The 25913-nt window shown below is 36.6% G+C and overlaps 2 protein-coding genes across 6 annotated transcripts; one reads left to right on the forward strand and one right to left on the reverse strand.

Annotated features, from left to right (window-relative positions):
• Nucleotides 1-153: 153 nt before the first annotated feature.
• Nucleotides 154-8565, forward strand: LOC110912756 (DNA repair protein RAD51 homolog 2). 3 transcript variants are annotated; one of them, XM_022157555.2, is made up of 12 exons: nucleotides 154-307; nucleotides 1602-1715; nucleotides 2706-2858; nucleotides 4031-4134; nucleotides 4516-4579; nucleotides 4679-4734; nucleotides 4874-4954; nucleotides 5452-5511; nucleotides 6157-6248; nucleotides 7485-7595; nucleotides 8084-8227; nucleotides 8311-8565. In XM_022157555.2, the coding sequence occupies exons 1-12, from the start codon at nucleotides 224-226 to the stop codon at nucleotides 8346-8348; spliced, it is 1101 nt and encodes a 366-aa protein (XP_022013247.1). In that variant the 5' UTR covers nucleotides 154-223; the 3' UTR covers nucleotides 8349-8565. The 3 variants fall into 3 exon arrangements, with proteins under 3 accessions (XP_022013247.1, XP_035839541.1, XP_022013248.1); XM_022157556.2 differs by lacking the exon at nucleotides 154-307 and adding an exon at nucleotides 1249-1514; XM_035983648.1 differs by lacking the exon at nucleotides 5452-5511.
• Nucleotides 8566-9838: 1273 nt separating this feature from the next.
• LOC110912757 (ribonucleoside-diphosphate reductase large subunit) lies at nucleotides 9839-16330 on the reverse strand. Of its 3 annotated transcripts, XM_022157558.2 has the most exons (17): nucleotides 16043-16329; nucleotides 14624-14685; nucleotides 14397-14484; nucleotides 14045-14308; nucleotides 13707-13947; nucleotides 13548-13624; nucleotides 12745-12915; nucleotides 12559-12651; nucleotides 12302-12451; nucleotides 12138-12224; nucleotides 11889-12053; nucleotides 11567-11686; nucleotides 11258-11460; nucleotides 10639-10788; nucleotides 10411-10558; nucleotides 10228-10311; nucleotides 9839-10146 (listed from the first exon to the last, which is right to left on the reverse strand). In XM_022157558.2, the coding sequence occupies exons 1-17, from the start codon at nucleotides 16268-16270 to the stop codon at nucleotides 10039-10041; spliced, it is 2439 nt and encodes an 812-aa protein (XP_022013250.1). In that variant the 5' UTR covers nucleotides 16271-16329; the 3' UTR covers nucleotides 9839-10038. The 3 variants fall into 3 exon arrangements, with proteins under 3 accessions (XP_022013250.1, XP_022013249.1, XP_022013251.1); XM_022157557.2 differs by having other exon boundaries at nucleotides 11889-12224; nucleotides 16043-16330; XM_022157559.2 differs by lacking the exon at nucleotides 14624-14685 and having other exon boundaries at nucleotides 16043-16178.
• Between the last annotated feature and the right edge of the window lie 9583 nt (nucleotides 16331-25913).

Genomic DNA, 25913 nt, shown 5'->3' on the forward strand with positions numbered 1-25913 from the left:
ACAAGACATTCGGAAACACAATGTGATCGTTTGGATATCTAACTTGATACAAAGATGTAGTAGTTAATCCTTAGGTTTGTGGTTTTAAAACGCAACGAGCGGGTCGATAGAAAAGTATAAAATAGATTGACTGGCCCGGCCCAACATGCTTTACATTAAAAATCTACACTTCAAACAAATTTCTATTATAAAATCCTTAATTATAATATTTGGCGGGAGAGATATGGCGAACAAGCGAATCACTGAAATGGGTCTGCCAAAATCCATTGGTCACATATTTGCAGCTCGAAATATCATTACGGCTAAGGTATATGTACTATATACGCTTCTGATTCTAACTATATGTAAAAAAATATATATATATATCACTGTTCATGATTTTTAGGGATTTAGGGTTCTTATAGTTCAATCGAAACACTGTTTGATTTGGATACTATTCTGTTATGTTGAAATTCATGCTAATTAGGTTTGTTAAATTGCGTGATGCGCTCCGATGCGTTTTGTCCAAAATCTGATGCGCGATGCATGAGTGCATCACGTATATGATGCGCTCTTTATAAAAAAAAAAATATTTATATATAAAAACTTATAAAAACATACTTAAAGTAAAACAAATGCCGTAATAAGAAGATAAGAGTTGTGGTTTTTGGTTCAAATCAAGCTTACTAAGATATTAATTGTTGAAAAAACCGAACACGGTTCATAACATCTGGAAAAAAAAAACATAAGAAACAATGTTGCGTGCATCAGAGCGCATTATGCGAAATGCACGCAATATTCTCGCATCACGTAAACGCAACGCATCGGGCGCATCACGTATTATGCGCGCATTTTAAAACCAAGCGGGTCACAATGCAGGCTGCAACTATAAGAAACCCCTTAAGAGGTCTACGGGCTTGAAGCCCTGTGGACACTCTGACGCTCAAGTCAGTCGGGCGGATGGTTGCAAAAGTCGCTAGGCGCTCCCTAGTCGGTCGACCGGGGAGTTGAGAGTACTCGGGGAGTACTCGGACATGTTAAATTATAAAGAAATTAGTTTTCAGAAATTAAATATAAGTCTAATAGCATAAATTTACTAATATTTATAACAAAATACGTAAAAATGATACTCATTATTTAATATGATAGCCGTATAAATTATGTTTTATTATTTTTTAAGTCAAACTCGGCCCAAATTGACCTACTAGATCTGATTTTGGCCGAGGTTGACCGCGTTTGATCGATTCCGAGTAATTAGGCGGAGTTAGAGAAAGTCGCCTCGGCAGCCTACCTTGTAGCGACTACTCGGGGAAACCTTGTTTTACAACTCGGGCCCCAACGTCAATTATATGTAAGCATGAGTATAGAATAGAGAGAGTTAGAGAAAGCAAGAAAGCCTCGTGGTTGTTGTGGGTGAGCTTTAACCCTAACGGGCCAGCTTTGACTTGAGGCTTACTGAAATTGGGCCAACTTGGTTGGGCATATCTTGTTAAGTTGGATCCACTATGAGGATACCTCATCAAGAAGCATCTCATGTATGTTAATTGTTAAAGATAACCTGTTTATGTTGTACATATAACTTTATCCTGGAATTTATGTTTTGACTAAATCTTTTGTGTTAGGATGCATTATCATTGACTGAATTCGAGTTGATGGAATTATTAGATGTGGGTTTGGCACAAGTAAAGTCCGCGCTAGCTCTCATTAGTGAGATGACATCTCCACGTTATCAAACGGTACTTGTTTATATTTCTCAACGTTACGTTATGCACTACCCGATCCTGTCAGTTGCTTGGTTTAAAAAAAGCACGCCTAGGCGCGTGGCGACCTAAGGCGCGCAGCGTACAAAAGGCGCAGGCGAGGCACGCTTTTTAGGCTAAAAATTGACCTGAGGCGCAGGTGAGGCGCGCGCCTTTTGTACTTGGCTTGTTTTTGTGCAGCTGAGTGTTGTACAACATATAGTTATTAAAGGCGCTAGGCGCACTCAAGGCGCATAGGTCTTGCCTGCGGCCTAGGCGCAAAGTGCAAAAAAAGCGAGGGCCTGAGAAAAATAAAGTGCATAATAAAAAAAATTTAAAAATATTTTACGTATTAGAAAAAGAATATTATTCTTTTAATAAAATAACCAAAATCTATTATATAACACTTTCTATCATCTAGTTAGTACAAACAGTTTTAAAATATTAGTGTAATAGTGTAGAAAAGTAGTTTTCCTTAGATAAAAGAAGAAATCTGACTAGAATCTTGTCGGAATTTAGAGAATTTGGCCGGAGACTCTCCGGAATCTAGGAATCTCGCCGGAATGTGCGCCTAAACCATCACCTGGAGAATTAAAGCGCAATTTCTTCGACTTAAAGCGCAACTGGCTCACCTCGCCTGAAAAATGGGCCTAGGCGCTAGAGGCGATGGCTTTTAACAACTATGGTACAACAGGCTTTTTATGTTGTACATTTATTTATTTTTTCATTTTAAAACTTATATAAAGCTTAATTATAGCTAAATCGTAGGTAGGGGATGTTAAAAACCTATGGGATATATAATATAAATTATATAATCACTTTGCGCTTTGCTCATGAAAAGCTCACCGCTTTTGCGCTTCGGTTTTAGACCTCTTCGCTTTTGTGCGCTTCATGCTTTTTTAAACGAAGGTCAGTTGTGAAGAAATCTGACCCCATTTTGCTTATGGTGACGGATACCAAAAGTAACTGATTCAGCTGTTGTTTTAGGTTCAAACCCTGCTGGATCAACGCAAGCAAAATGAGTATCTGACGGGTCATCTTCCCACACAACTGAAGGGGCTTGATGCAGCTTTATGTGGTGGACTACCGTTTGGTGCTTTGACGGAGTTGGTAGGGCCCTCGGGAATTGGAAAAACACAAGTATGTCAATCTTTCACTTCATTACTTTTTCATGTACTCCAAACTAGTCGTTGGGCTAGGAAGAAATGAGTGATTTTAGACGAAAAGAAACACATATAGTAAATAGAACACTCTACTATAGAACAATGAGTGATCTAAGACGAAAAGATTCAATTACATAATTCTATTCAAAAAGGGATGGCGGCGCAGTTTGTTGCTCGTCTACCTGCTATCCTTATGTAATTTGCCCTGATGATTGGAATGAAATTGCTTTTTTGATTAAAAAAAAAAAATTACATAATAGTTTTTTATGGTATTATCACAAGAACAACAATGAGTTAGCAATGAAAAGAGAGTTATTATTGTTATGAAGAATCGGTCACTTCCTGAAATCTTGAATTAAGTTGTTTGTAACTACAATCTCTCATGTTCATTGATAGGGTTATCTTCATTTGCAAATTGCAATTATATTATTATTAGCCATAAGGATGTTAAAAGCTCTATGATTAGTTATATTGTTTCTAGGCAAATTGGAAATAAATAATCCCACCTAACTCAATTTGGCCGATAATAATCCCAAGTCAGTTATTGGCCGATAATAATCCGAATTGGTCAATTTTTTTTTTTTGTAAAATAGTCCGCCGTTAAAATAGCCAAATGGAGTTAAGTTTTTTTCCGAATTACAAACCGATGTTTTAGGGCTTTTGATCAGAACGAGGATACGAGTCGATTGATATAAAACTTACCTCGAAATACTGCCCCAACCCACGAAAACTGTGCTTCAATTCGGGTGTTTAAACTTCCAATTAACAAAAATCAAGCCATTTCGAGCACAATTTCGAGGTAAGTTTTACATCAATCGACTTGTATCCTCGTTCTGATCAAAAGCCCTAAAACATCCGTTTGTAATTCGGAAAAAAACTTAACCCCGTTAAGCTATTTTAACGGCGGACTATTTTACAAAAAAAATTGACCAGTTCGGATTATTATCGGCCAATAACTGACTTGGGATTATTATCGACCAAATTGAGTTAGGTGGGATTATTTATTTCCAATTTGCCTTGTTTCTATGCATGCTAATATCCGGTGCATTGATCTAGAATCATCATATTTTGGTGGACACTAATGAAATATCATCAATTAGACACATTTTAGGCGTAAACACTTAATTTTTTTTTTTTTGGAATTTGTAGTTCTGCTTGAAGCTTTCTCTTTTGGCTGCACTGCCATCTTGTTATGGAGGCTTGGATGGTCAAGTAATTTACATTGATGTAGAATCCAAATTTAGTTCAAGAAGGTACCAATTATATTGATCCGTTTTTTTTTCTAAAGAGTTAATTACTGTTTTCGTCCTTGTGGTTTGTCAAAAATCACTATTTCAGTCCATTAATTTAAAAATTGCAATTTCAGTCCCTGTGGTTTCACTTTCGTAACCATTTCAGTCCACCTCGTAACCATTTCAGTCCCTGTACTTAACAGAATAAATGGATTGAAATGGTTACGAAAGTGAAACCACAGGGACTGAAATCACAATTTTTAAACTAATGGACTAAAATAGTGATTTTTGACAAACTACAGGGACGAAAACAGTAATTAACTCTTTTCTAAATATAATAGATAATTCAAGAGTTTTGATCTGTTGCGTATAAACATTGATATTTTCATATTATTTTTACAGGTTAATCGAAATTGGTATTAATAGTTTCCCAGAAGTATTTTGCTTGGATGGCATAGCAAAAGAGGTATTTGACTAATGGATGATGTCATAATTTGAACTAGCATTTTAATTAAGTATTAAATATTTAATATCTAAAGGTTATCTTTTTTCATGTTTTGTGTAGATGGCAGGTCGGATCACAGTTCTAAGACCTGGTTCCTTGACTGAGTTTACTGAGAGGTTATTTCTACAAATACATACAAATATACAATTATAATAATAATAATAATAATAATAATAATAATAATAATAATAATAATAATAATAATAATATCAATCTTAGCGCCATTTCAGTTTTCTAATTATCGCGCTTTACCAGCTTGCAAGAAATCAAAGTTTCGGTCCTCCAATACAAAGTAAAGTTGCTAATCGTTGATAGCATGGCCGCTCTTGTTTCCGGGTATAATAAGATCTTTGTTTCACATTCAACTTATTAACAATTCAACGTATCTTATTACTAGGGATGCAAATGAGCCGAGCGGCTCGATAAAAAGCTCAAAACGAGCCGAGCCGAGATTGAGCCTAAAATAAAGCTCGTTTATTTATCGAGCCCGAGCCTGGCATGTGAAGCTTGTCAGGCTCGTCGAGCCTTAGGGTAATATTAGTTTTTATTAATATTTAATAATATTTACCTCTTATTTAAAGTTGTCTAGTAAACGAGCTGACCCGAGCTTTTTTAAACTTGTTTACGAGATGAGTCAGAAACTAAAAATAAGTCTGTTTAGTAAACGAGCCCGAGCTTCACTTATCGAGCTTGTGAACCTAAACGAGTCTATTATTTTTCTTTAATATATTAACTAATAGATAATGAACGGGCCGGGCTCGAGACAAGCTCGAGCTCGGGCTTGGCTCGGCTCGTTTGCACCCCTGCTTATTACATAGAATGCTCATATTCAGGGAATACGAACAAGGGCCTCAGAGGCAACATCCATTGGGCTGGCATATTTCATTCCTCAAGTGAGACTGGTTTTATTTATTTATTTATTTTTTTATTTTTTTTAAACTACTCGTATGCTGGGGTTTAAAAAAGCGAGCTTTAAGCGTGAAGCGATGAAGCGTTTGGAATAACGCTTTTTTTGGTCTGAAGCGTCACAACACGTGAAGCGTTTTGAGGCGAGCTTTAAGCGCGAAGCGACCATGGTTTGAGGCGACGCTTCAGCCCAATCAGGTCACATTTGGGCCATTTTTTTAGGCCCAATAGTCTTTAAATAGGGCTTAAATGAGGCCCTACTTCTTTACCCTAATAATCAGCCGCTATCTTTACTTGATTATGATGATTATTGATTAAAGACTATTTTTATGTTTATGTTTTAAGTCTGTTTCGACTTTAATTTATGTTTTAACTGTGTTTTTTTTTTTTGTGTTAAGTGTGTAGTTTAATCATGTTTTTGTGTTTATTATTGATTAACAAGTAGAATAGGTCGTATTGATGTGTACAATATTTTTTTTTATTTTGAGAACTTCGTATACGTGAAGCTCTCGCTTCGCGCTTGAAGCTTCGCTTAAAGCTTTTGGAACCAAAATGCTTCGGAGCACCTCGCGCTTTTTTAAACCAAGCTCGTATGTGCTTTATTAACTTACATTTTATATTCACATTTTCAGGTCACTTGCCGAATTTTCACGAATACCCGTGGTGATGACAAATCAAGTAAGATCTCGAGGCGCTAATCAAATCTCACAGTATATTTTCCAAGGTATGAAGTTATTGTTGAGATCGTGTGTTTGTAATTTCTTTATGGGTTAATACCATAAAAGGCCAATATACTTTTCTATAGAGTTAAATGCCATTTTAGTCCCTGTGGTTTGGGTCATTTTGCCAGTTTAGTCCAAAGGTTTCATTTTTAACATGTGGGTCCAAAAAGGTTTCACAGTTGCCATTTTAGTCCACTTGGTTAACTTCATTCATTTTTTCTGTTAACGAGAAGGCCAATTCGGTCATTTTGTATGTAATTCTGTTAACTAAAAGGGCAATTCAGCCATATAAAATGACCGAACTGGCCTTCTCGTTAACAGAAAAAATGGATGAAGTTAACACAGTGGACTAAAATGGCAACTGTGAAACCTTTTTGGACCCACAGGTTAAAAATGAAACCTTTGGACTAAACTGGCAAAATGGCCAAAACCACAGGAACTAAAATGGCATTTATGAAAATTCCGTCGATCTAAATTTGGTATATTAACGTCTATAAAAAATAAGCGAAAAAATCACTAAACTAATGTTTGTATTTTAAAGTCTCTAAACTTGTCTAAAATGCACATATTTTTTTTTTAATGACTTATCAACTTATAAATCGGTAAACTTAATAAAGTGACACTCAACCTTTTCGTAGAAAAAAAAAGTTATACGTACTTAGAGCATTCACATCCATCAAATTATACATACATTCCACTAAAAAATAACTCCTATATCAATATATTTCCACTAAAAACAAATACTTTTTCTCTCTCCTTTCAATTAAATAATATTATCATTACATTTTTCTCCCACTTCCACTCACAACCACTTTCAAAATATATTAAAAAATTATAACGGGTGAACAGTGTCCCCCCAAATATACAGATGAACAGTAATATTTTCTCTCTCCTCTACTCACAACCACTTTTTATACCCTTTATAATATAAAAACCCCTCCTCACATAATTTGATGGTTAGGATGTGAATGCTCTTATATACGTTTGACCAATTTAAGGGTTAACAAGACGTCAAAAATATGTAAAAGTATGTATTTTAGACAAGCTTGGAGAGTTTGATATACAGTAATTAGTTTAGTGACTTTTTCGTTTTTTACACGTCGAAAGTCGAAACTTTTAAATACCACAATTAGGTTGAGGGACTTTTTTGTTAAATATAAGAAAGTATATTGGTTTTTTATAGTAGTAACATTTAATTTCTTCTGAAGTTAAGTTGATAAATACAATCCATGCCACAGAGAGCACTGTAGAGGATGATACCGAAAAATTTGATTCCCGTCTTGTTGCTGCTTTGGGGATTCACTGGGCTCATGCTGTTAACATTCGTCTTGTTCTTGAATCTAGATCAGGTTGGTTCGATACTTAAACCCTAAAATAAAAATAAAAATAAAAATGAAAATATATTATTTAGCACAAGGTTTAAAAGAACGGAAACGAGTTTCGAGGCGTTTTCCCTTCGCCTCACGAGGCGTAAGGCCGAGGCGGTATTAATAAATAAATATAAAAATTATATATATTATAAAAATAATAATACTAACTAATTTCATCATCAGATTCATCAAAATCATCAAAAACTCACTTAAAAAAGACATGAAATGCTTGAAATTGACACAAAAAGTCAAAAACATCAAAAACAACTATCAAAATCCCCTGAGGCGCACCTGAGGCGCAGCTTTCTTAGCGCCTCAGCCCCTCTGAGGCGCATATACATTTAAAACACCATGAGGCGCGCCTCAGACTCGTTTTTTGGCCGTTGCGCCTCGAGGCGCGCCTTGAGGCGCACGCCTCAAACATTTTTTAAAACCATGATTTAGCAATTGTGACGCTGTCGATGCAGGTCAGCGATTTATAAAGGTGGCAAAATCTCCAATGTCACCGACACTTGCATTCCCGTTTCAAGTTACTTCAATGGGGATAATATTACTTAACGATGATGGAGTAGAAATGGCAGGACCGCAAATAAACGCCATTGATCATCAAGGTCTGTTGCGGCTAACAACTTATAGTTTCAGTTCAGTGCTTTAACAAATACAATATTCGACTATTTTTGTAATGAAAATGCAGGTCACAGTGACATAATTTTTCATGGAGATGAAAGGTGAAGATCATTGCATGATCTTTGTAGAATCCTCAACTACTCTATGAAAAAATAATATTGAGCTAAACATCTCTGTAAAGATAGTGCTTTGGATACTATGTATAGTTGTAAAGTTTAGTACATTTTGAGCTCAAGCCCATTGAGGTATACCATGAGGTGTTTAAATTTGATAGTATTTTGTATGACTGGCAAAACTGATGGTCGGGTCGAGTTGGGTCAAATGTTTTCTATGTTTGTTCAAAAATATCTGGACTGGTATGGACTGCCGAGGTCAAAATACGAACCGGGTTTTACCGTAGTGGGTCTTCGGGCGGATGGGTTTTCCCTGGAAGTGGTGGCTTGGTGGCTCGGGTATGCATCCAACTCTAATTGTTATGGAGGAGGGGATGCATTTGCTCGATTGAGGGCATCCCATGATGCTTATCCGGTGATTTAGTTACCGTTCAAAAAAAATGGAGCATTTCCGGTTCTTGGTAATTGACGCTATATGTTGTGTCCTACACATGTAAAACAGTTATTTACATCAAATTTCAGAATCATAAACAGATCAAGAAAATATTGAATTACAATTTTCAATGAAATTCACCAACATATACTTTCAAGAAATCAAGAATATACTGAAAATATATTTTAAGACCATGTGTAGTGGTTTACCCCAATAATGCCCCAACCATGGGGCGTTTTGCGACACGTGGCAGTCTAGTCAGCATGGGGCATTATTGAGGGTTATTGCAAAAGTGGCGTAGTGGGAATAATGCCCAATAACGCCCCTTCCAATTATTATTTTTTTAATTAAAAACTTAAATAGTGGCCTCCATTAATTGATTGTCAGACCATGTGGGGGTTAGTTGAAAAGTGATTGGTGGGTCAAACATGTACAAAGCGTTATATTTAAAACGCCAAACCCATTTTTTTTTCAAAAAACACGCCACATAACGCCCCATGTAATGGGGGTCCGGCGTTTTGCGACGTTTTTTTTTTCAATTTTTTTTTAAAATACCACCCCACTACGGGTGGTCTAACAAACATAGAAAACATTTGAGCTACATTTTTAAAAAATCCATAAAGTTTTGATTTGCCTCGTGAGTTGCTAATCCATTTACAAAATCAATCTTTTCCAAGAAACAAGCAATCAATAGATTTGTCTGCTAAAGTTTTCAAAAATTTATGAATCAAAACTTCAGTTTTGAAAACGAGCTTTTAGTAAAAGTAATGTTTCAAAACATCAAAATTGTATGTCTGCTAAAGTTTTCAAAACTGAAGTTTTGATTCATAAATTAATCGCATTTCTGATTTGAAATATGAGTCACTACTATTGTAAATATATTTTTTAAGATGTTTAAACAGTAATAATCTTAGATTAGTTTGAACTCAATTGGTTACTAAAATTCAAAAATAAGTCACTTTTAGTGTTCAATCATTCATACTTAATAATAACAAAAAATCCAACCATAACAAATTATAACTACTAATTAGAAGAAAATGATGCACAACTAATAAATAAGATAAAAACTTATAGATAGACTAAAACATATTTATAAACCAAGTCACACCATGCCACTATACATAATACTTCCCAAACAGCTATATCTGGAAACCGAAACACACACTACAACTCTACAATATCATATGCCAACATACTTACTATCGTATGCAAATTAAACACATTAGCTAGCCAAATAGTTAAAATAACTTTAACTTCCACATGCCATACATTCCTCGCGGTTCAACAACGAACACACCATCTTCGACATTTTTGTGATGTCATCTTCGTTTCCATCCTCCGCTATCTTTCGCTTTTTCTGCATTTCAATTATCACGTCAGCTGTTTCAATATAACAAAGAAACATAAAGACAATTTGAATGGTATATGGTATACATACGTCGAGAAGGGAAGTATCAACAGTGAACTTAATTGCATCCGCTGCAGCACGCGATCGCAGATAGTACATACCTGTTTTAAGCCCCTGTTGCCCACAACAGCGATCGTTTACCAACTATGTAAGTAACATTAACAGAATAACAAACAACAAACTTATTAATGCACACGGTAAATTTGACTATACCTTTGACCAAGCGTGAAAGTGTAAAGACGTAAGCTTGTTATAGTTTGGTTGGTCCATATGTATATTTAGACTTTGACTCTGGTCTATGTAGCATCCACGGTCAACGGCCATGTCAACCAACGTCTTTTGTTTGATCTCCCACACAGTTCTGATTCCATACTCGTAAATATAAGATAAAGTACAACTATAAGATAAAGATCATAAAGAGGATGGGACTACAAATCATACTTGTAAATCTCTTTCAGATGTTGAGGAATTTCAGAAATTTTCTGAACAGAACCGTCCTCGTATATGATCTGATTTTTAAGAGTGGGGGACCAAAGACCCATCTCGGTCAAATCATACAACAAATGCTTGTTCACTACAACAAATTCACCACTGCAAAAGAAGATGACTGGTCATACACAGCAAATACTCTTTATAAGTGAATATTAGAGTCATTTTCGTTCCTGAGGTTTGGCCAGTTTTGCGATTTTCGTCCAACGGTTTGTTTTTCTGCATCTGGATAAATCTTGTCATTTTCATTTGGGCCGTTAACTCTATTCTTTTTTTCTGTTAGGTCAGGGGTAATTTTGTCTTTTTGTTAACTTAAAGAGCAGTTCGGTCTTTTTACATAAAGTGAAAAAAACCGAATTGCCCTTTATGTTAACAAAAAAGACGGAAATACCCCTGACTTAATGGAGAAAAATGGATGGAGTTAACGACCCGTGGATGAATCATAAACCTTTTGAATCCAGATGCGGGAAAACAAACCTTTGAACGAAAGTCACAAAACTGGCCAAACCTCAGGGACAAAAATGGCATTTTCCTCTGAATATTATTAAATAAGAACTATCGGATCACTTGCCTTAAAACTCTACGACTGTAGATATTGGAGGTGTATGGCTCAAAGCACTCGTTATTTCCAAGGATTTGACTTGTTGAAGCGGTTGGCATAGGGGCTACAAGCAGTGAGTTTCTTACACCGTTTTTGGCTATCGTTGAACGAAGCGCGTTCCAGTCCCACCTATCTGAAGGTGTTACTCCCCACATGTCCGGTTGCAGAACTCCCTAAAATAGTCATTATTATTGTTAGTCACTATCTTTTAAAATCTCAAAGGTGTAGTACTAACATCACCATTGAAAGCACACACGTATTTAAAGGGACGCAACACACCTTGCTAACGGGACTTCCATTGTATGTTTCGTAAGTACCTTCCTTTTCAGCTAACTCGGTTGACGCCTTCAGAGCATGGTAGTATATCGTCTCGAATATGTCCTTGTTCAACTGTTGAGCCTGCAGAGCAAATAATGTGAATCAACCATTTTACTTATCTCTAACAGCTGAGCTCCGAAAAGTTGACTGAAAAGGAACCAGCCCAAAGTGTATTTCTAACGTGTAACGCCTCTAGAATAAATTTATTCAAATGATATGATTCTTGTAACAATAGCTGACACTCATAAATACTTTATTCAACGTCAGAGAAGAAGACTATTACCTCTGGTGAATCAAAGGGCATACCAAGCAGTATGAAAGCATCTGCAAGACCCTGAACCCCAATACCGATGGGTCTGTGCCGTAAGTTTGACTTTTTTGCAGTTTCAACTGGATAATAGTTAACATCAATGATTTTGTTGAGATTTGTAGTAACTACTGATGTGATCTGCCCAAACAAAATACTTATGATCAGATTGCTAAAAGCATAACCGAAAGTAAGTTTCCAAGAATGAAGGGATAAGAAACAAACCTCAGCTAGTTTATCAAAATCGAAGTATCGATTGCTAGAACCTTGGCTACCAACAAGCTTTGACGGTTGAGATTCTGCTGGAACTCCCTGAAATATAACTTCGAAATAAGCACAACCAAAAGGATATTAGGCATTTAGGCCCATCATATATTAATAAAAGTTACCTTTTCTCGAACATATCGCGGTAATGCAATGGATGCCAGATTACATACAGCAGTTTCTGTTGGACTTGTGTACTCAATAATCTCAGTACAAAGATTTGAAGACTTTATGGTACCCAGATTCTGTTGATTGCTTTTTCTATTACAAGTGTCCTAACAAAGGAGCAACATAATTTATTTATTTATTTATAGAAAATAAATAAAAATAGCATAACTAGAATGTATGAACTCGAGTAACAGTTATTCAATTAACAAATTACCTTGAAGAGCATGTAAGGGGTCCCTGTTTCTATCTGAGATGTCATAATAGTGAACCAAAGATCCTGTGCCTGAACAACTTTCTTAGCTTTTCCCTGAGTTTTTAAAAAAGAATCATTATTAGCTGATTAAACTAACTTAAAAATCAAACTTAATAATGAAGCATAAGAAAGAAAGTAAGAAACTACTTGTTTTTCATATTGGGTATAGAGGTTCTCAAACTCTTGACCCCAACAATCAGCCAAACCAGGAGCCTCATTTGGACAAAACAGAGACCACGTGCCATTACTCCGAACTCTCTCCATAAACAGATCAGGTACCCAAAGAGCGTAAAACAAATCCCGAGCCCGTTGCTCTTCCTGCATGATTCATAATCATATAACCACTTTTATGAGCATAAAATAATAAACAGGGTTTATAAACAGGCTGAACATTCATGAACTTGTTCGGCTGGGTGTTCCTTTATGCTCGTTTATTTAATAAACGAACGAACATGAACAAACATGTTGTTCTTTTATTTATATTCATGAACGTTTGTTTATCTTCGTTTATATTTTAACAAATACAAATGGAGTTGTATTTTTTTATAAATATAGCCATAAAAGAGGTTTTCTAACTACTTATGTACATAAATCTAATTGATAATTGGGCTTTACAGTTATAAAAAAAGTGTTTTCCAATAGAACTTAGCGTATTAATATCAATATTGTATATAAAAAACTACGTTATGCTCGTTTATGTTTGGTCATTTAAGTTTGTTTTTTTATGTTCATTTATGTTCATGAACTGTTCGTTTAGGCTTTAAACAAACAAATATAAACGAACACGAACATGCCCATTTTCTTAATTTACGAACACGAACACAAAAAATTGTTCGATTAATGTTTGTGTTCGTGTTCGGTTAAAGTTAAATAAACAACCACAAACAGGCCTTTGTTCGTGTTCGTTCGGTTCATTTACAAGCCTAATAAACAGCAGGTGCATTTTCTACCTTTCCATGGTTTTTCCTCAAATCAAGAAACTCGTATACATCAGCATGCCATGGCTCCAAATAAATAGCAAATGCACCTAGAATCATCAAATAAATTACCACACAGTAACACAATCATATAAACTGAAAGAGAACACCAACAAAGCATATGTAGTATACCCTTTCTCTTGCCACCTCCTTGGTCAACATATCGAGCAGTATCGTTAAAGACACGCAGCATTGGGATAATGCCATTGGATGTACCATTTGTTCCACGTATGTAACTTCCAGTTGAACGGATATTATGAATAGAGACACCAATTCCACCTGCTGATTTGCTGATAACAGCACATTCCTTCAAAGTATCGTATATGCCCTCAATGCTATCGTCTTTCATGCATAACAGGAAACAGCTACTCAACTACAATACAATACCACATTATGTTATATTCACATAAAACTATAAAACTATAAAAATAAAGAAAAATGAAATGTATAGAATGTAACAGTAATCATACTTGAGGTGTTGGTGTCCCTGCATTGAATAGGGTGGGAGAAGCATGAGTGAACCACCTCTGTGACATCAAATGATAAGTCTTGATTACCGAATCAATGTCATCTTTGTGAATCCCAACCGAAACCCTCATCAACATATGTTGAGGTCTTTCAACAACCTTCCCTCCAATCTTCAATAGATATGACCTCTCAAGGGTTTTAAAACCAAAATAATCATAATCAAAGTCCCGATCGTATATAATCTCACTGTCCAACTTAGCAGCATGCTGATCCATAAAAGTTATAAAACAATTAATAAGTTTAGAAAGATATTATGATTTGAAGCAACATAATAAACTATTAACATATGTGCACCTTCATGATGATTTCATAAACGTCATCTGCAATAAGGGGAGCCTTCTTCCCAGATCTCTCACAGACGTGAAAGTACATGTCTTTAATTCTGCAGATACCAATAACATTACATGACTAAAAAGGTCACTACAAAGGACATATGAAGATCAAGCTCTTTATTTACACACCAATAAAGTAAAAAAAAAAAAAACAGTTTATTTATGTGTATAATAATGCAATTCATATACGTCTCAGAGAATGATTTCTTCGTGTTCTTATGCAGATTCGATACCGCAATCCTTGCAGCCAGCTGTACGAAATGCAAATTACATCAATAAACAATTCAGTTGACAAATTAACAAATCCAATAAATTGTTTATAGTAGTTAATTTCATGAACAAAACCTATAAACTTCCAAGAAATTCAACAGAGAAAAATCACAAATCCAGAAACATTAAATCATATATAGCAGCTAATTTGATCAACAAAACCTAAAAATTTCCAAGATATTAGGTTGGAAAAACAACAAATTCAGAAAACAACACAATCGAATATAATAGTTAATTTGAATTTTGATCAACAAATCCAGAAAACAATAAATAATTAATAGTAGTTTACTTTCATAAACAAACACTAAAAACTTCCAAGTAATTCAACTGAAAAACTAACAAATCCATCAAACAATTAATCAATTATATTAGTTAATTTCTTCAACAAAACCTAAAAACTTCCATCAATTAATGCAAATTTAACTAATCACTATCAATCAAACTGAAATACAGACTAAAGCACAAAAGTAACAGATCACAAATAACCAGTACAAAACAACTTCAATTATAAATAACAAAAAACAATCGATCTATCAATTTCATCATCACAAAACAAATTATCAAATAACTAGGTTTAAAAACTTACAAAAGCATAATCATGATGATTAGCAGTCATCGCAGAAGTTTTATTCACCAATTAAACTTAAAAACTACCATATATTGGTGCAAAGTTGCAATTCTAACAAATTACTATCAATGAAAACCAAAACACACACTGAAGCACAAAAGTGACAGATCATCGATAACACCGATCGATCTATCATTTTCCTCATCGCAGCAGTTAAATTCATCGACAGAACCAAAAAGTCTACCGTCAATTCGTGCAAATCTAACATATATTACTATAAATTGAAACTGAAACACAAGCTGAAGCACAGAAGTCATAGATTGTAAATAAAACCAATCGATCTATCAATTTCATCATCACAAAACAAATTATCAAATAACTAGGTTTAAAAACTTACAGAAGCATAATCATGATGATTAGCAGTCATCACAGAAGTTTAATTCATCAATAAAACATAAAAACTACCGTCTATTGGTGCAATTCTAACAAATTGCTATCAATAAAAACCAAAACACAAACTGAAGCACAAAAGTGACAGATCATCGATAAAACTGATCGATCTATCATTTTCCTCATCGCAGCAGTTAAATTCATCTACAGAACCAAAAAAACTATCGCCAATTGGTGCAAATCTAACATATATTACTATAAATTGAAACTGAAACACAAGCTGAAGCACAGAAGTCACAGATTGTGAATAAAACCGATCGATCTATCATTTTCATCATCACAAAACAAATTATCAGATAACCTCGGTTTAAACAGCTTACAGAAGCATAATCAGGATGATTAGCAGTCATCGCAGCGGCGGTTTCCGCGGCGAGTTCATCAAGCTGGCTAGTAGTAACACCTTTGTATACGCCAGCACACACCTTCTGCGACACAAGCACCGGATCACAGTGTTCGATGCTGAGTCCGTAACTGAGTTTCTTCAATCGAGCGGTTATTTTGTCGAAATGCACCGCCTCTTGCCGTCCGTCTCTTTTTATCACATACATGATTGTGATTGTTTGTTTGTTGCGGAGAGTAGTTGAGATGTGAAGAAGATGATGATCACAAGAAGATTACCGCCATTGGTTGTTATATAGCGTTGGGAAGCGTGAGGGGATTTGAAATTTTGAATTAGGGTTTCGAGGTTCTTTTGAAAATATATCAGTGTTTCCCGCCAGTTTGAGTGGCGCGTTAAGTTATTATATAAATTTTTTTTTTTGAAAGGCACTAATTTTCTTTTTGAACAGCAAAAAATCAGGTGTAAACCCACTTTGTTTGAGGCTATACTTCTTCATCACCATGAGACCGTGCCCCTGATGCATCAGAACCGGATTAAATCCGTAAACCTTCACCCCGATCAGGTTTGAACCCGAGACTAATTTGATGAGTTGAATTTTTTTTTCTTGTATTAAGTATTAACACTATTTAATACTTGAAACTTTGAATAAAACAATAAATAATAATAAGAGGGAGTAAATTGCCAAAATCGTCTCTAACGTTTGGACATGTTAGTCATTTTCATTCAAAACATCTTTTTTGTACAATATAATCCTTCACTTTCGTGATTTTTTGCTATTTTCATCCAAACATCATACACCTCACACAGCCCTATATTAGGTATATAAGAGAGGCAAAAAAGACCAATTTACCCATGCGTATAGCCCCAAATCAGGGGTAAAATGGTCTTTTTCATCTATACGCCCCGTATAGGCCTATACGGGGCATATAAGACAAAGAGTTGAGTGTCATTTTAGTCACTGTGGTTTGGCTCATTTTGCCAGTTTAGTCCAAATGTTTCATTTTTCGTCTGTGGGTCCAAAAAAAGGTTTCACCATTGCCATTTTAATCCACTAGGTTAACTTCATCCATTTTTTCTTTAAACGAGAAAGACAATTCGGTCATTTTATATGGCCGAATTGTCCTTCTAGTTAACAAAATTACATTTAAAATGACCGAATTGTTCTTCTCGTTAACAGAAAAAATGGATGAAGTTAACACAGTGGACTAAAATGGCAACGGTGAAACCTTTTTGGACCCACATACGAAAAATGAAACATTTGGACTAAACTGTCAAAATAGCCCAAACCACAGGGACTAAAATGGCATTTAACTCTAAGACAAAATATGACATATACAGAAATTCCCTTGGAAATTGAAAAAGGTTATACGCGACGTATAGACTTATACGAGGCGTATATAAGGGTGTGTGAATATGTAGACCCTTAAATAAACGAATAGAATTTGGTTGGATTGATATTTTATTTAAATTTAAATATAAATTTGGAAAAGGAAGTTGTGTCATGTACGCAACTCGTCCATCCGACCTGATTAAGCTTCGACCCGATTGACTTCACCGCCACCACCCACATGTTTTTCCATTCAATACACATGACCCACCATCTACCATCCTCTTTCTTTCTCTTCTTCTTCGCATAACACGGAATCATCACCACCACCATTTCATTTTTTTCATCCACCTCTTTTATTTAAACCACCATTGCCTACCACCACAACAACAAAGATAAACCTCAAAGAATTAAAAATAGGTGTGGAATAAATCACCTATTCCTTCAATTACTTTGTTGTGCAAGTGATGACGTGGTAGCTCGGAGCTTAAGAAACTAACTTAAGTGTAATGTAGCTTGAAAGGTTAAAAGGTTAAAAGGGTTCAATTGACGACCCAGCTGTGGTGAACAACAAAAAGTATGGGACAGGGTCACGTCCCATCACACTTTACGTGTGACATCCTCGCTCAGCTGCAAAAGAGAAGCATGTGGGACGAGGCACTCTTTTATCCGCAGGTTAAAGCCTTTAACCCTCCAAAACGGGCAACCCCCTATCTACATACTTGGATCACTTAGTCAAAGGTTTCCCATTTGAGGATTATCATCTCAATAAATGACCACTTCTGGTCACTTGACAAAACATTCCGAAATCTCTAACTCTCTCTCTAGAATATACACTTTGTATGTTATATTCTTCACATTCAATACAACTATCACAATGCATGCATAGAATCTGGGTAGAGACATTCTCGACCTTGAATTCAAAGCAATTGATAACAGAAGTGATCCCACCCTACGTATTACATACGTAGGGGGACTCGTAACCTGCGTCAGGCAAAACGAGACTCTTGAAGCCTTTTGCCTGACCAGCCTCCTCACTATACTTGGTCTCATATTTGTTGTAGCAACAGCAAGAAATCCACAAAACAGTTAAAATAGTTGCCCTCCAAACGAAGATTAGGTGTTCAATTTAAACAATAACAATAGAGAGCTATCTTATTACTTAACTAACTGTCATTGTGGACGAATGTCGATTTTCAGTCGAACGTCTCGCTGGAGTTCCGTTGTGGCGTTTTATTGGTCGATTTCAGTCAAATCACTACCACAATTTATCACAAAACCGATTTATAACCATGATTAATCACAAAACGCCGGCGAGCTCAAACACATTAGTCATCTGATGACCATCATCTCCTTTTTTAGGTTTCAAACGGTCGATTTTCACATAGCAGAGTGTGATTTTCACAGAGCAGATGCGGGAAGCGGTTGGGTTTCTTCCGGCGAAATGAACGAATGGGGTGTGGGGATTTGGTGGCGGCCGAAAAAACACGGTGGTTTGGTGCGTTTTTGGTATGTAGTGTTAGGTTTGTAGGCTTTAGGGTATTTAGCCCTAATCAGGGTTAGTCGGCCCTAGTTATTAGGCCCATATAGTTAACTTGTTGACCAAGTAGGAAACCCTAATCCTTTTCTATAAATACCTATGATGTAATTGTAGTCTGTGTCACTCTGAAAACAGTTATGAGCATCTAATAAAAGTGAAACCCTAGTTGCAACCCGTGGACATAGGTCACCTTAACCGAACCACGTAAATTCTCGTGTTCCTTATTTTCTGCTAGTATATATGTGTGTGTGTTTGTTCCGCTTCCGATCGAGCCTACTCTGATCTGATACCCTAACAAGTGGTATCAGAGCCATAGGTTCAGTTAAACACACGGTTATAGCAGGAGAGAGAGAGAGAGAGAGAGAGAGAGAGAGAGAGAGCTGGATGAGAGATCTTGATATGTTGTTGCTACCGTCGCTGCTGAGTTGTTTACGGCCCGTACCTATTCTCTGGTTACGGCTCGTAAGGTCTAGGGTTTGCACCGTAGGGTTTGCTGTTGCAGATCTGGTGGATTTGGGGTGTTTGACGATTAGGGTTTCGGTTCTTGAACCCTGGTTATTCGTTGGTTTTACGCTTGGGTTTGCAGGAAAAGTCGCTGGTTCGGATACTTCGGGTTTCTGGTTTATTGAAGGTTGCTCGGGTTTCGATTGATTGGTTTCTTGTGGTTTTTTCTTGTTTTCTCGTTTGCTATAGCTGAAGACGGGAAGTTCCGGATCGAGAAGTTCAACGGTACTAATTTTGCATGGTAGAGAATGCAAATAGAGGCGTTGCTTGGTGAATGCCATTTGGATTTGGTATTGGAAGAAAAACCTATTGGAATGGAGAAAGTTGCTGAAGCAATTTGGAACTCAAAGGACAAAAAAGCACGAGGTAAAATTACATTGACTTTGACGACGACCGTTGCTTTTAATATTATGAAAGAAACAACAGCTTGTAGTATGTTAACAGCTCTGTCAAATATGTATGAGAAGCCGTCTACCGGTAATGGGGTGTTCTTGATGAGGGAACTGTTTAATATGGAATGAACGAGGCAGTCCAGTTGCTGATCACATTAACAAAGTCAATTCGATTTTGTCTAGGTTAGCAACTGTGGGCATGAAGTTCGATGATGACACTCATGCTGTGATTTTGTTATATTCCTTACATGATAGTTGGTCAGAGTTTGTGACAACGGTCACTGAAACTGTTGAAACTGGTAATTTGAAGTTTGATCGGATCCGGGATAGTGTTTTGGATGAAGACAATCGCCGAGGGGAACTCTAGTGGAGGATCTACTTCTGGTATGTTCAGTGTTAGCAGGGGAAGAGGTAATAACAGAAGTAGTGGGACTATGGGAGTCGTGGGAAAAAGCCCGTCTAAAGCTGGGAAAAATATGAGGTGCTGGAATTGTGGTGAAAATGGGCATTTAAAAAACGAGTGTCCTAATCCTAAGAAAGAGGATGATCCATGCTTACTTGGATAATCTTGATCTACATTATAATATGGATACTTTTTACTGTGTTATAAAACACTTCCCTTTATATAAAGCAACCCATCTTTTTATTGACTATGTTTAAGAAGTTTTGATGATGGAAATGAAATACGTATACATCAATTTCAAAACATTATAAACCTCCTCCAATGATCCATTTGAAAAATTCCACAAACCAAAAACCATAGCGTGTTTAGTAATTTATAACCTTTGTAGTACATAGGTAGATCAATGTTGATACACGGAATGTCTGTTGACTGCGTCTACAAAAAGTCCAAAGTCAAGATTGGTCTATAGGGGGTCAAAGTGTAAATATTGTGTAAAATAGAGTTAGGATCGCTTATATGTCATTGTATTGATGTGGACCGCTTATTTGTCACTTATATGGATCGCTTATGTGTCAAGGGATCTGGATCGCTTATATGGCATGTCACATAAGCGACCCAGGAACTCTATATATAGGGGTGAGCGGTTCATCATTTGTAACGGTGTATGTGTGTGCTACGGTGCTGAAACTCTGCCAAATTTTTATCAGAAAACAATAGAAAGATAAGGAATTGAAAGGATAAGCTGTTGTAACTTCATTTACGTTGATTCCGCCTTCGTACGTGAAGATGAACTAACTTGACTGACTTTTCGGGTCATAGAACGGTCCAACAAGTGATATCAGAGCTCAGGACGAGGAGTTCATACTACGACAGCATAGATCTGCAGAAATCTCTCTTTTCTACTCACTTTCTCTCATACTTTTTCAGTTTCTAGTGGTTCCAACGGTCAAAATTGTCTGAAATTCGAGTATAACGTGTAAAACACACTATTAACAAACCCTAGAAAGAATCAGGTGAAAATACGGACTAAAAATGGTAAAAACCGGCTAAAAACAGTGGGTCGCGTATTCGAACATTTAGGATCGCTCGAAATTAAACTTTAGGATCGCCTGAAATACCTGTGTGGATCGCTTTTTCGGACAATATTTCTGTTAGGATCGCTCGAACGGACACTACTTGAACCGCTCGAACGATCATATCCGGACCGCTCGAACAATCAAATTTTCTGGACCGCTCGAAAGAATTGGTCTGAACCGCTCGAACGGATACTATTTGGACCGCTCGAACGATCAAATTGTGAACCGCTCGAACGATCATACTCGGATCGCTAATTCAAACAAATTGTAGTTCGCTCGAACTTACACTTTGTGGTCCGCTCGAAAGGACATTGTTGTCTGGACTGCGTATTTGGACATTTATTGATCCGCTTTTCTGTCAAGCTGTACAAACAGGATCGCTTTTGTGGTTCTGTTATTTTTTAAAATCAAAACTTTTCTAAGTGTTGTCTGATTTTGCAGGTACGTTCACGATGGATGATATGTTCTTGAATCCATTTAGCGATATGTACGCATTCACGGGAAGTTCAGGAAACAACGATTCGACATCGAACAATACGAACGAGAATCAACAAAAAGAGAAAAAGAAAGAAGCTTGGGAGTCCGAAAGTGCATTTGGAACGTTTAACAAACCTCCTAAGTTGATGGCTATAGAAGACTACAGCAGGTGGGCAACAAAGTTCGAAGATTGGCTAATGGCATTCGCTTTCCCCAGTTGGAAGAGTATGAAAAACGGTTATGCTGAGGGAAAGAAAAATGGTGAAGCTTTAAGAAATTCTGAAGAAATTGATCTCTTTGTAGCTGAACAAAAGTGTGTAGCTTTGTTGTTTCAATCAGTTCGGGAGGATATTATCTCATTGATAGATTATACCAATGCTAAAGACTTATGGGAAAAACTCGAAAGGAAGTGTCTTGGAAGCAAAGAGATTGTAAAGAACAAAACAAAGTTGCTTAGGAAAGAATTTGACATGTTTGGTTGTCTTAAAAATGAATCGGTTAGTAAAATGATTGAAAGGTTCGGCCATCTGAAGTTGGAACTGGCACGACATGATATTAAGTATTCTCCGGAAGAACTTGTTGATAAACTGTTTGATTCCTTACCAGATGAAGTGGATTGGAGATATTACGTATTAATGTTGAAGAACACTATTTCTCCTGAAAAGTTGACTCTAGATTTGGTGATTGAGAAACTTGAAAGTCATGAGCTTGAATTGAAGAAAACTTACAAAGTCAATCACTCATCCTATCAGCAAAACTTGGATCTTTATTATCCGAAAAGCTTGATGCCGAAAGCTACTTCTCCGAAAACTGCATTTTCTGCTGAGAATGTTTCTTCAGCAAACAAAGAAAGTCAAAGCAGTTCAAACATTGGAAGCCACAGTGGTTATCACGGTGGATCTTCATCTTCTGACAAACGTTCTGATGCAAAGTTTTCGTGCAACATCGCTATAGATCTGAAGAACGCACAGAATTTTGATGAAGAGTCGGCCAAGCAACAAATGGTTTTTCTGGCATCTGTGTTGGAGTCCTATGAAGGTTTGGTAGCCGGAAAGATAGGGAACACAAATCTGACGAAAGAAGATTACGATCAGATAGACCCTGAAGAAATGGAGCTGATCGACATCCGTTGGGCAATGGCAAGTGCAGTTCGACGTGCACAACGCTTTATGGAGATTACTGGGAGAAAAACGATCGGTGGTCCGTCTACAAAGTTGGGGTTCAATAAATCCAAAGTGACGTGCTTCAAATGTAAGCAGAAGGGTCACTTCAAGCGTGAATGTAGAAATCGTACGTTGATGAGTCAGAGAATCCGTTTCGTGACGATTATTACAAAAAGGCAATCTACCATCAAAATAAATCCGAGCCGCCCAGATTGAAGCAGCAGGAAGAGAATAGAGACAAATCGAGGGCATTAGCTGTGATTTATGACGATGAGGGGTACGATTGGAGTAAAGAAGTTCTACCAGAAGATGATGCGGTGGGTTACGCATTCATGGCAAGTCATGATGAACCTATTCCATGGAAGGATGATCGTACGGAGGAACAGAAGTATAAGTATCGGAAGATGGTTGCTGAAGCCAAAATCATCAGACTTTCTAGTGTCTTTCTGGAAGCTAGAAGAGCAAACAGATGGGATCCAGACAGAGAATGCTATCTTGATAGATATGGTAACATCGCGGTTGATGACAAAAAGATAGATATCGAAGCCATCATCCAGGAGTACAAAGAAGATGATGAATATTGGCAGCACAAGTGGTGGGGAACACCAACATCAAAGATGATTGAAGAAGAGAAAGAGAGAAAGGAGAAAGAAGAGAAAGAGAGAAAAGAGAAAGAGATGAAAGAAAAAGAAGAATTTGAGAAAGTAAAGCAAGTTGATACCGGTCTGATTGATACTACACAGGAGTTGACAGCTGAGAACCTGGGAAATATGGCTGACAAAGTGCTAGCTGCAAAAGCACTTGAGGTAGATCCTGTTTCTGTTACTGAGTCAAAGAATCAGGTCAGTCAAAACAAGTCAACGAATGTGTCAGGTAACAAAGTTGAGGGTAATGCTGATTGCAAAAGTTGCACCAAACAATGCAATTTTTGTGGCACTGTCACGTACCTAAATAGTGAGAAAATCAAGAATCTAACAACTAAAGTTGGAAAGCTTGAGGATCAGATTCTTGAACGTGACACAAAATTAAAAGCTTCAACTGAACAAGTAAATGAATTAACGACTGAATGTAAGAAAATTAAAGCTGAAAATGACAAAGTATTTCTTGAGCACCGACAAATTTCTGAAAAATTTGAAAAATTAAAAAGCGTTGTCAAAGATAGTGATGATCGAAATGGAAAAACATCTAAAGAAAATGAACATCTAAGAGCTGTTTTGAGATTAAAAGAAGAATCAATTAACAAACAACTGGATGAAATTGCTAAACTAAAACTTAAAGTTCAAGAAATTGAAATTGAAAATGAAAGAATTCAGTTAAAATTAAACAGTTATAGCTCAGCTAGCTTTGTTTTGCAGCATATTGTTCCCAAACCTATAGGGAAAAACAAAGCTGGTGAGGATGTGTTTTCTGATGGAATGGGTGTAGGGTTTCACAAAGTTCCACCGCCAATTTTAGACAACTACACGAAAAAGCAGTCTAGTTTGGTGGAAATTGAGGAAGAAAGTGATGTTACACTTCCTGAGAACATTGATGTCATGTTCACGTCTTCCAATGACGAGGGTGTCCAAAGTGATGTGGTGAAAAGTGTGGTAGACAAAGTGCTTAAACCGGATTGTGACACTTCTGAGGAGGATGGGTGTTTTCTAGATAAATACATTCCGAAGCAAAAGTCCAAAAACAACTTACATGATGAATCTGATTTTGTCATGTACAAGATGTTGGGATCGGATAAGTTGTTTTCGGATTCTGAGTTTCCATTAGAGAATGTTAATTTGAACAAATTGACAAATGTTTTCAAACTGGTCGAAGTTGAGTTGTCAGCAGTGAGCGATCTGAGTCGAAAGAAAGAGAGGGTTTACAACAAGAAAACTGTTTATCCACCACGTTTTTACTATAACAACAGAAACAACTGGTCGGGTGGTTATCAGGGGGTAAACCATATCAGAAAAGAAATATTTCAAACAAGAGGTTTGTCGAAAAGAAAAAGTTTGTGAACAGTTCAAGTTCACTTGCTGATGAAGAAAAGGAAATTTTATAAAATCAAACAAAGAATTTTTCGAGAAGAGAGCTTCACAGGCTCAGTCTGAAGGCACGAGTCGGGTAGCTGATACTCGTACTTGTTTTAGATGTGAACAGGTTGGTCATATTGCACGAAAGTGTACATATGTGAAGCCTAAGACTGAAGCTGTGAAGGTTCAACAAAAGAAAGTTGATGTGAAGGGTAAAACACCGATGTATGTTGAGAAGAAAGTTGTTGGGAAGAAAAATGTTCAAATTGACAACTTGACAATAAAAACTGAACCTGTAAAGAAGTTGGTAAATCAAAATGATAAATTTTGTAAGAGGGTTGCAGTAGCTCAACAGGTGTGGAAACCTAAAATTGAACCTAAAGTTGAGAAGAAAGTTTCAACTTCTGAGGTGAAAAAGGCTGAAGAATCAATTACGGTTGATTATGATGCACAATTTCCACCTCTTAAGTCTAAGAATTTCAAAATTCAAATTGCTAAAGTCACGGTTACACCTAAGGCTGATGAGGCCTGGGTGGACACCATGTTTGACTAAACAGTTTGAATTGCCGGAGCTTCCTGGATCGCGAAGCATGAATCGGCATCTTTCTTGAAGTTGTTTAAATGATGATTTGTTATGTGCAGGATCTTCCAAAACTTGTATCCAGGTGGATAATGGATAGTGGAGCGTCAAGGCATATGACAGGAAAGACCGCATTGTTGTATGATGTGAATAACATTAATGGTGGATATGTGGGTTTTGCGGGTAATCAAGGAGGCAGGATCATAGGTGAAGGAACATTGTCAAATGGCATTATCACGTTTGAGAGAGTTAACTACATCGCTGAGCTGGAGAACAACCTGCTGAGTATCTCCCAGATCTGTGACAGGATGTATACTACTCATTTCACCGACAAAGAATGTTTGATCTTGAAACCGGGATTTGTGATACCTGAAGAGTGG

The sequence above is a fragment of the Helianthus annuus genome, chromosome 15 (assembly GCF_002127325.2).
Source record: "Helianthus annuus cultivar XRQ/B chromosome 15, HanXRQr2.0-SUNRISE, whole genome shotgun sequence".
Lineage (NCBI taxonomy): Eukaryota > Viridiplantae > Streptophyta > Magnoliopsida > Asterales > Asteraceae > Helianthus > Helianthus annuus.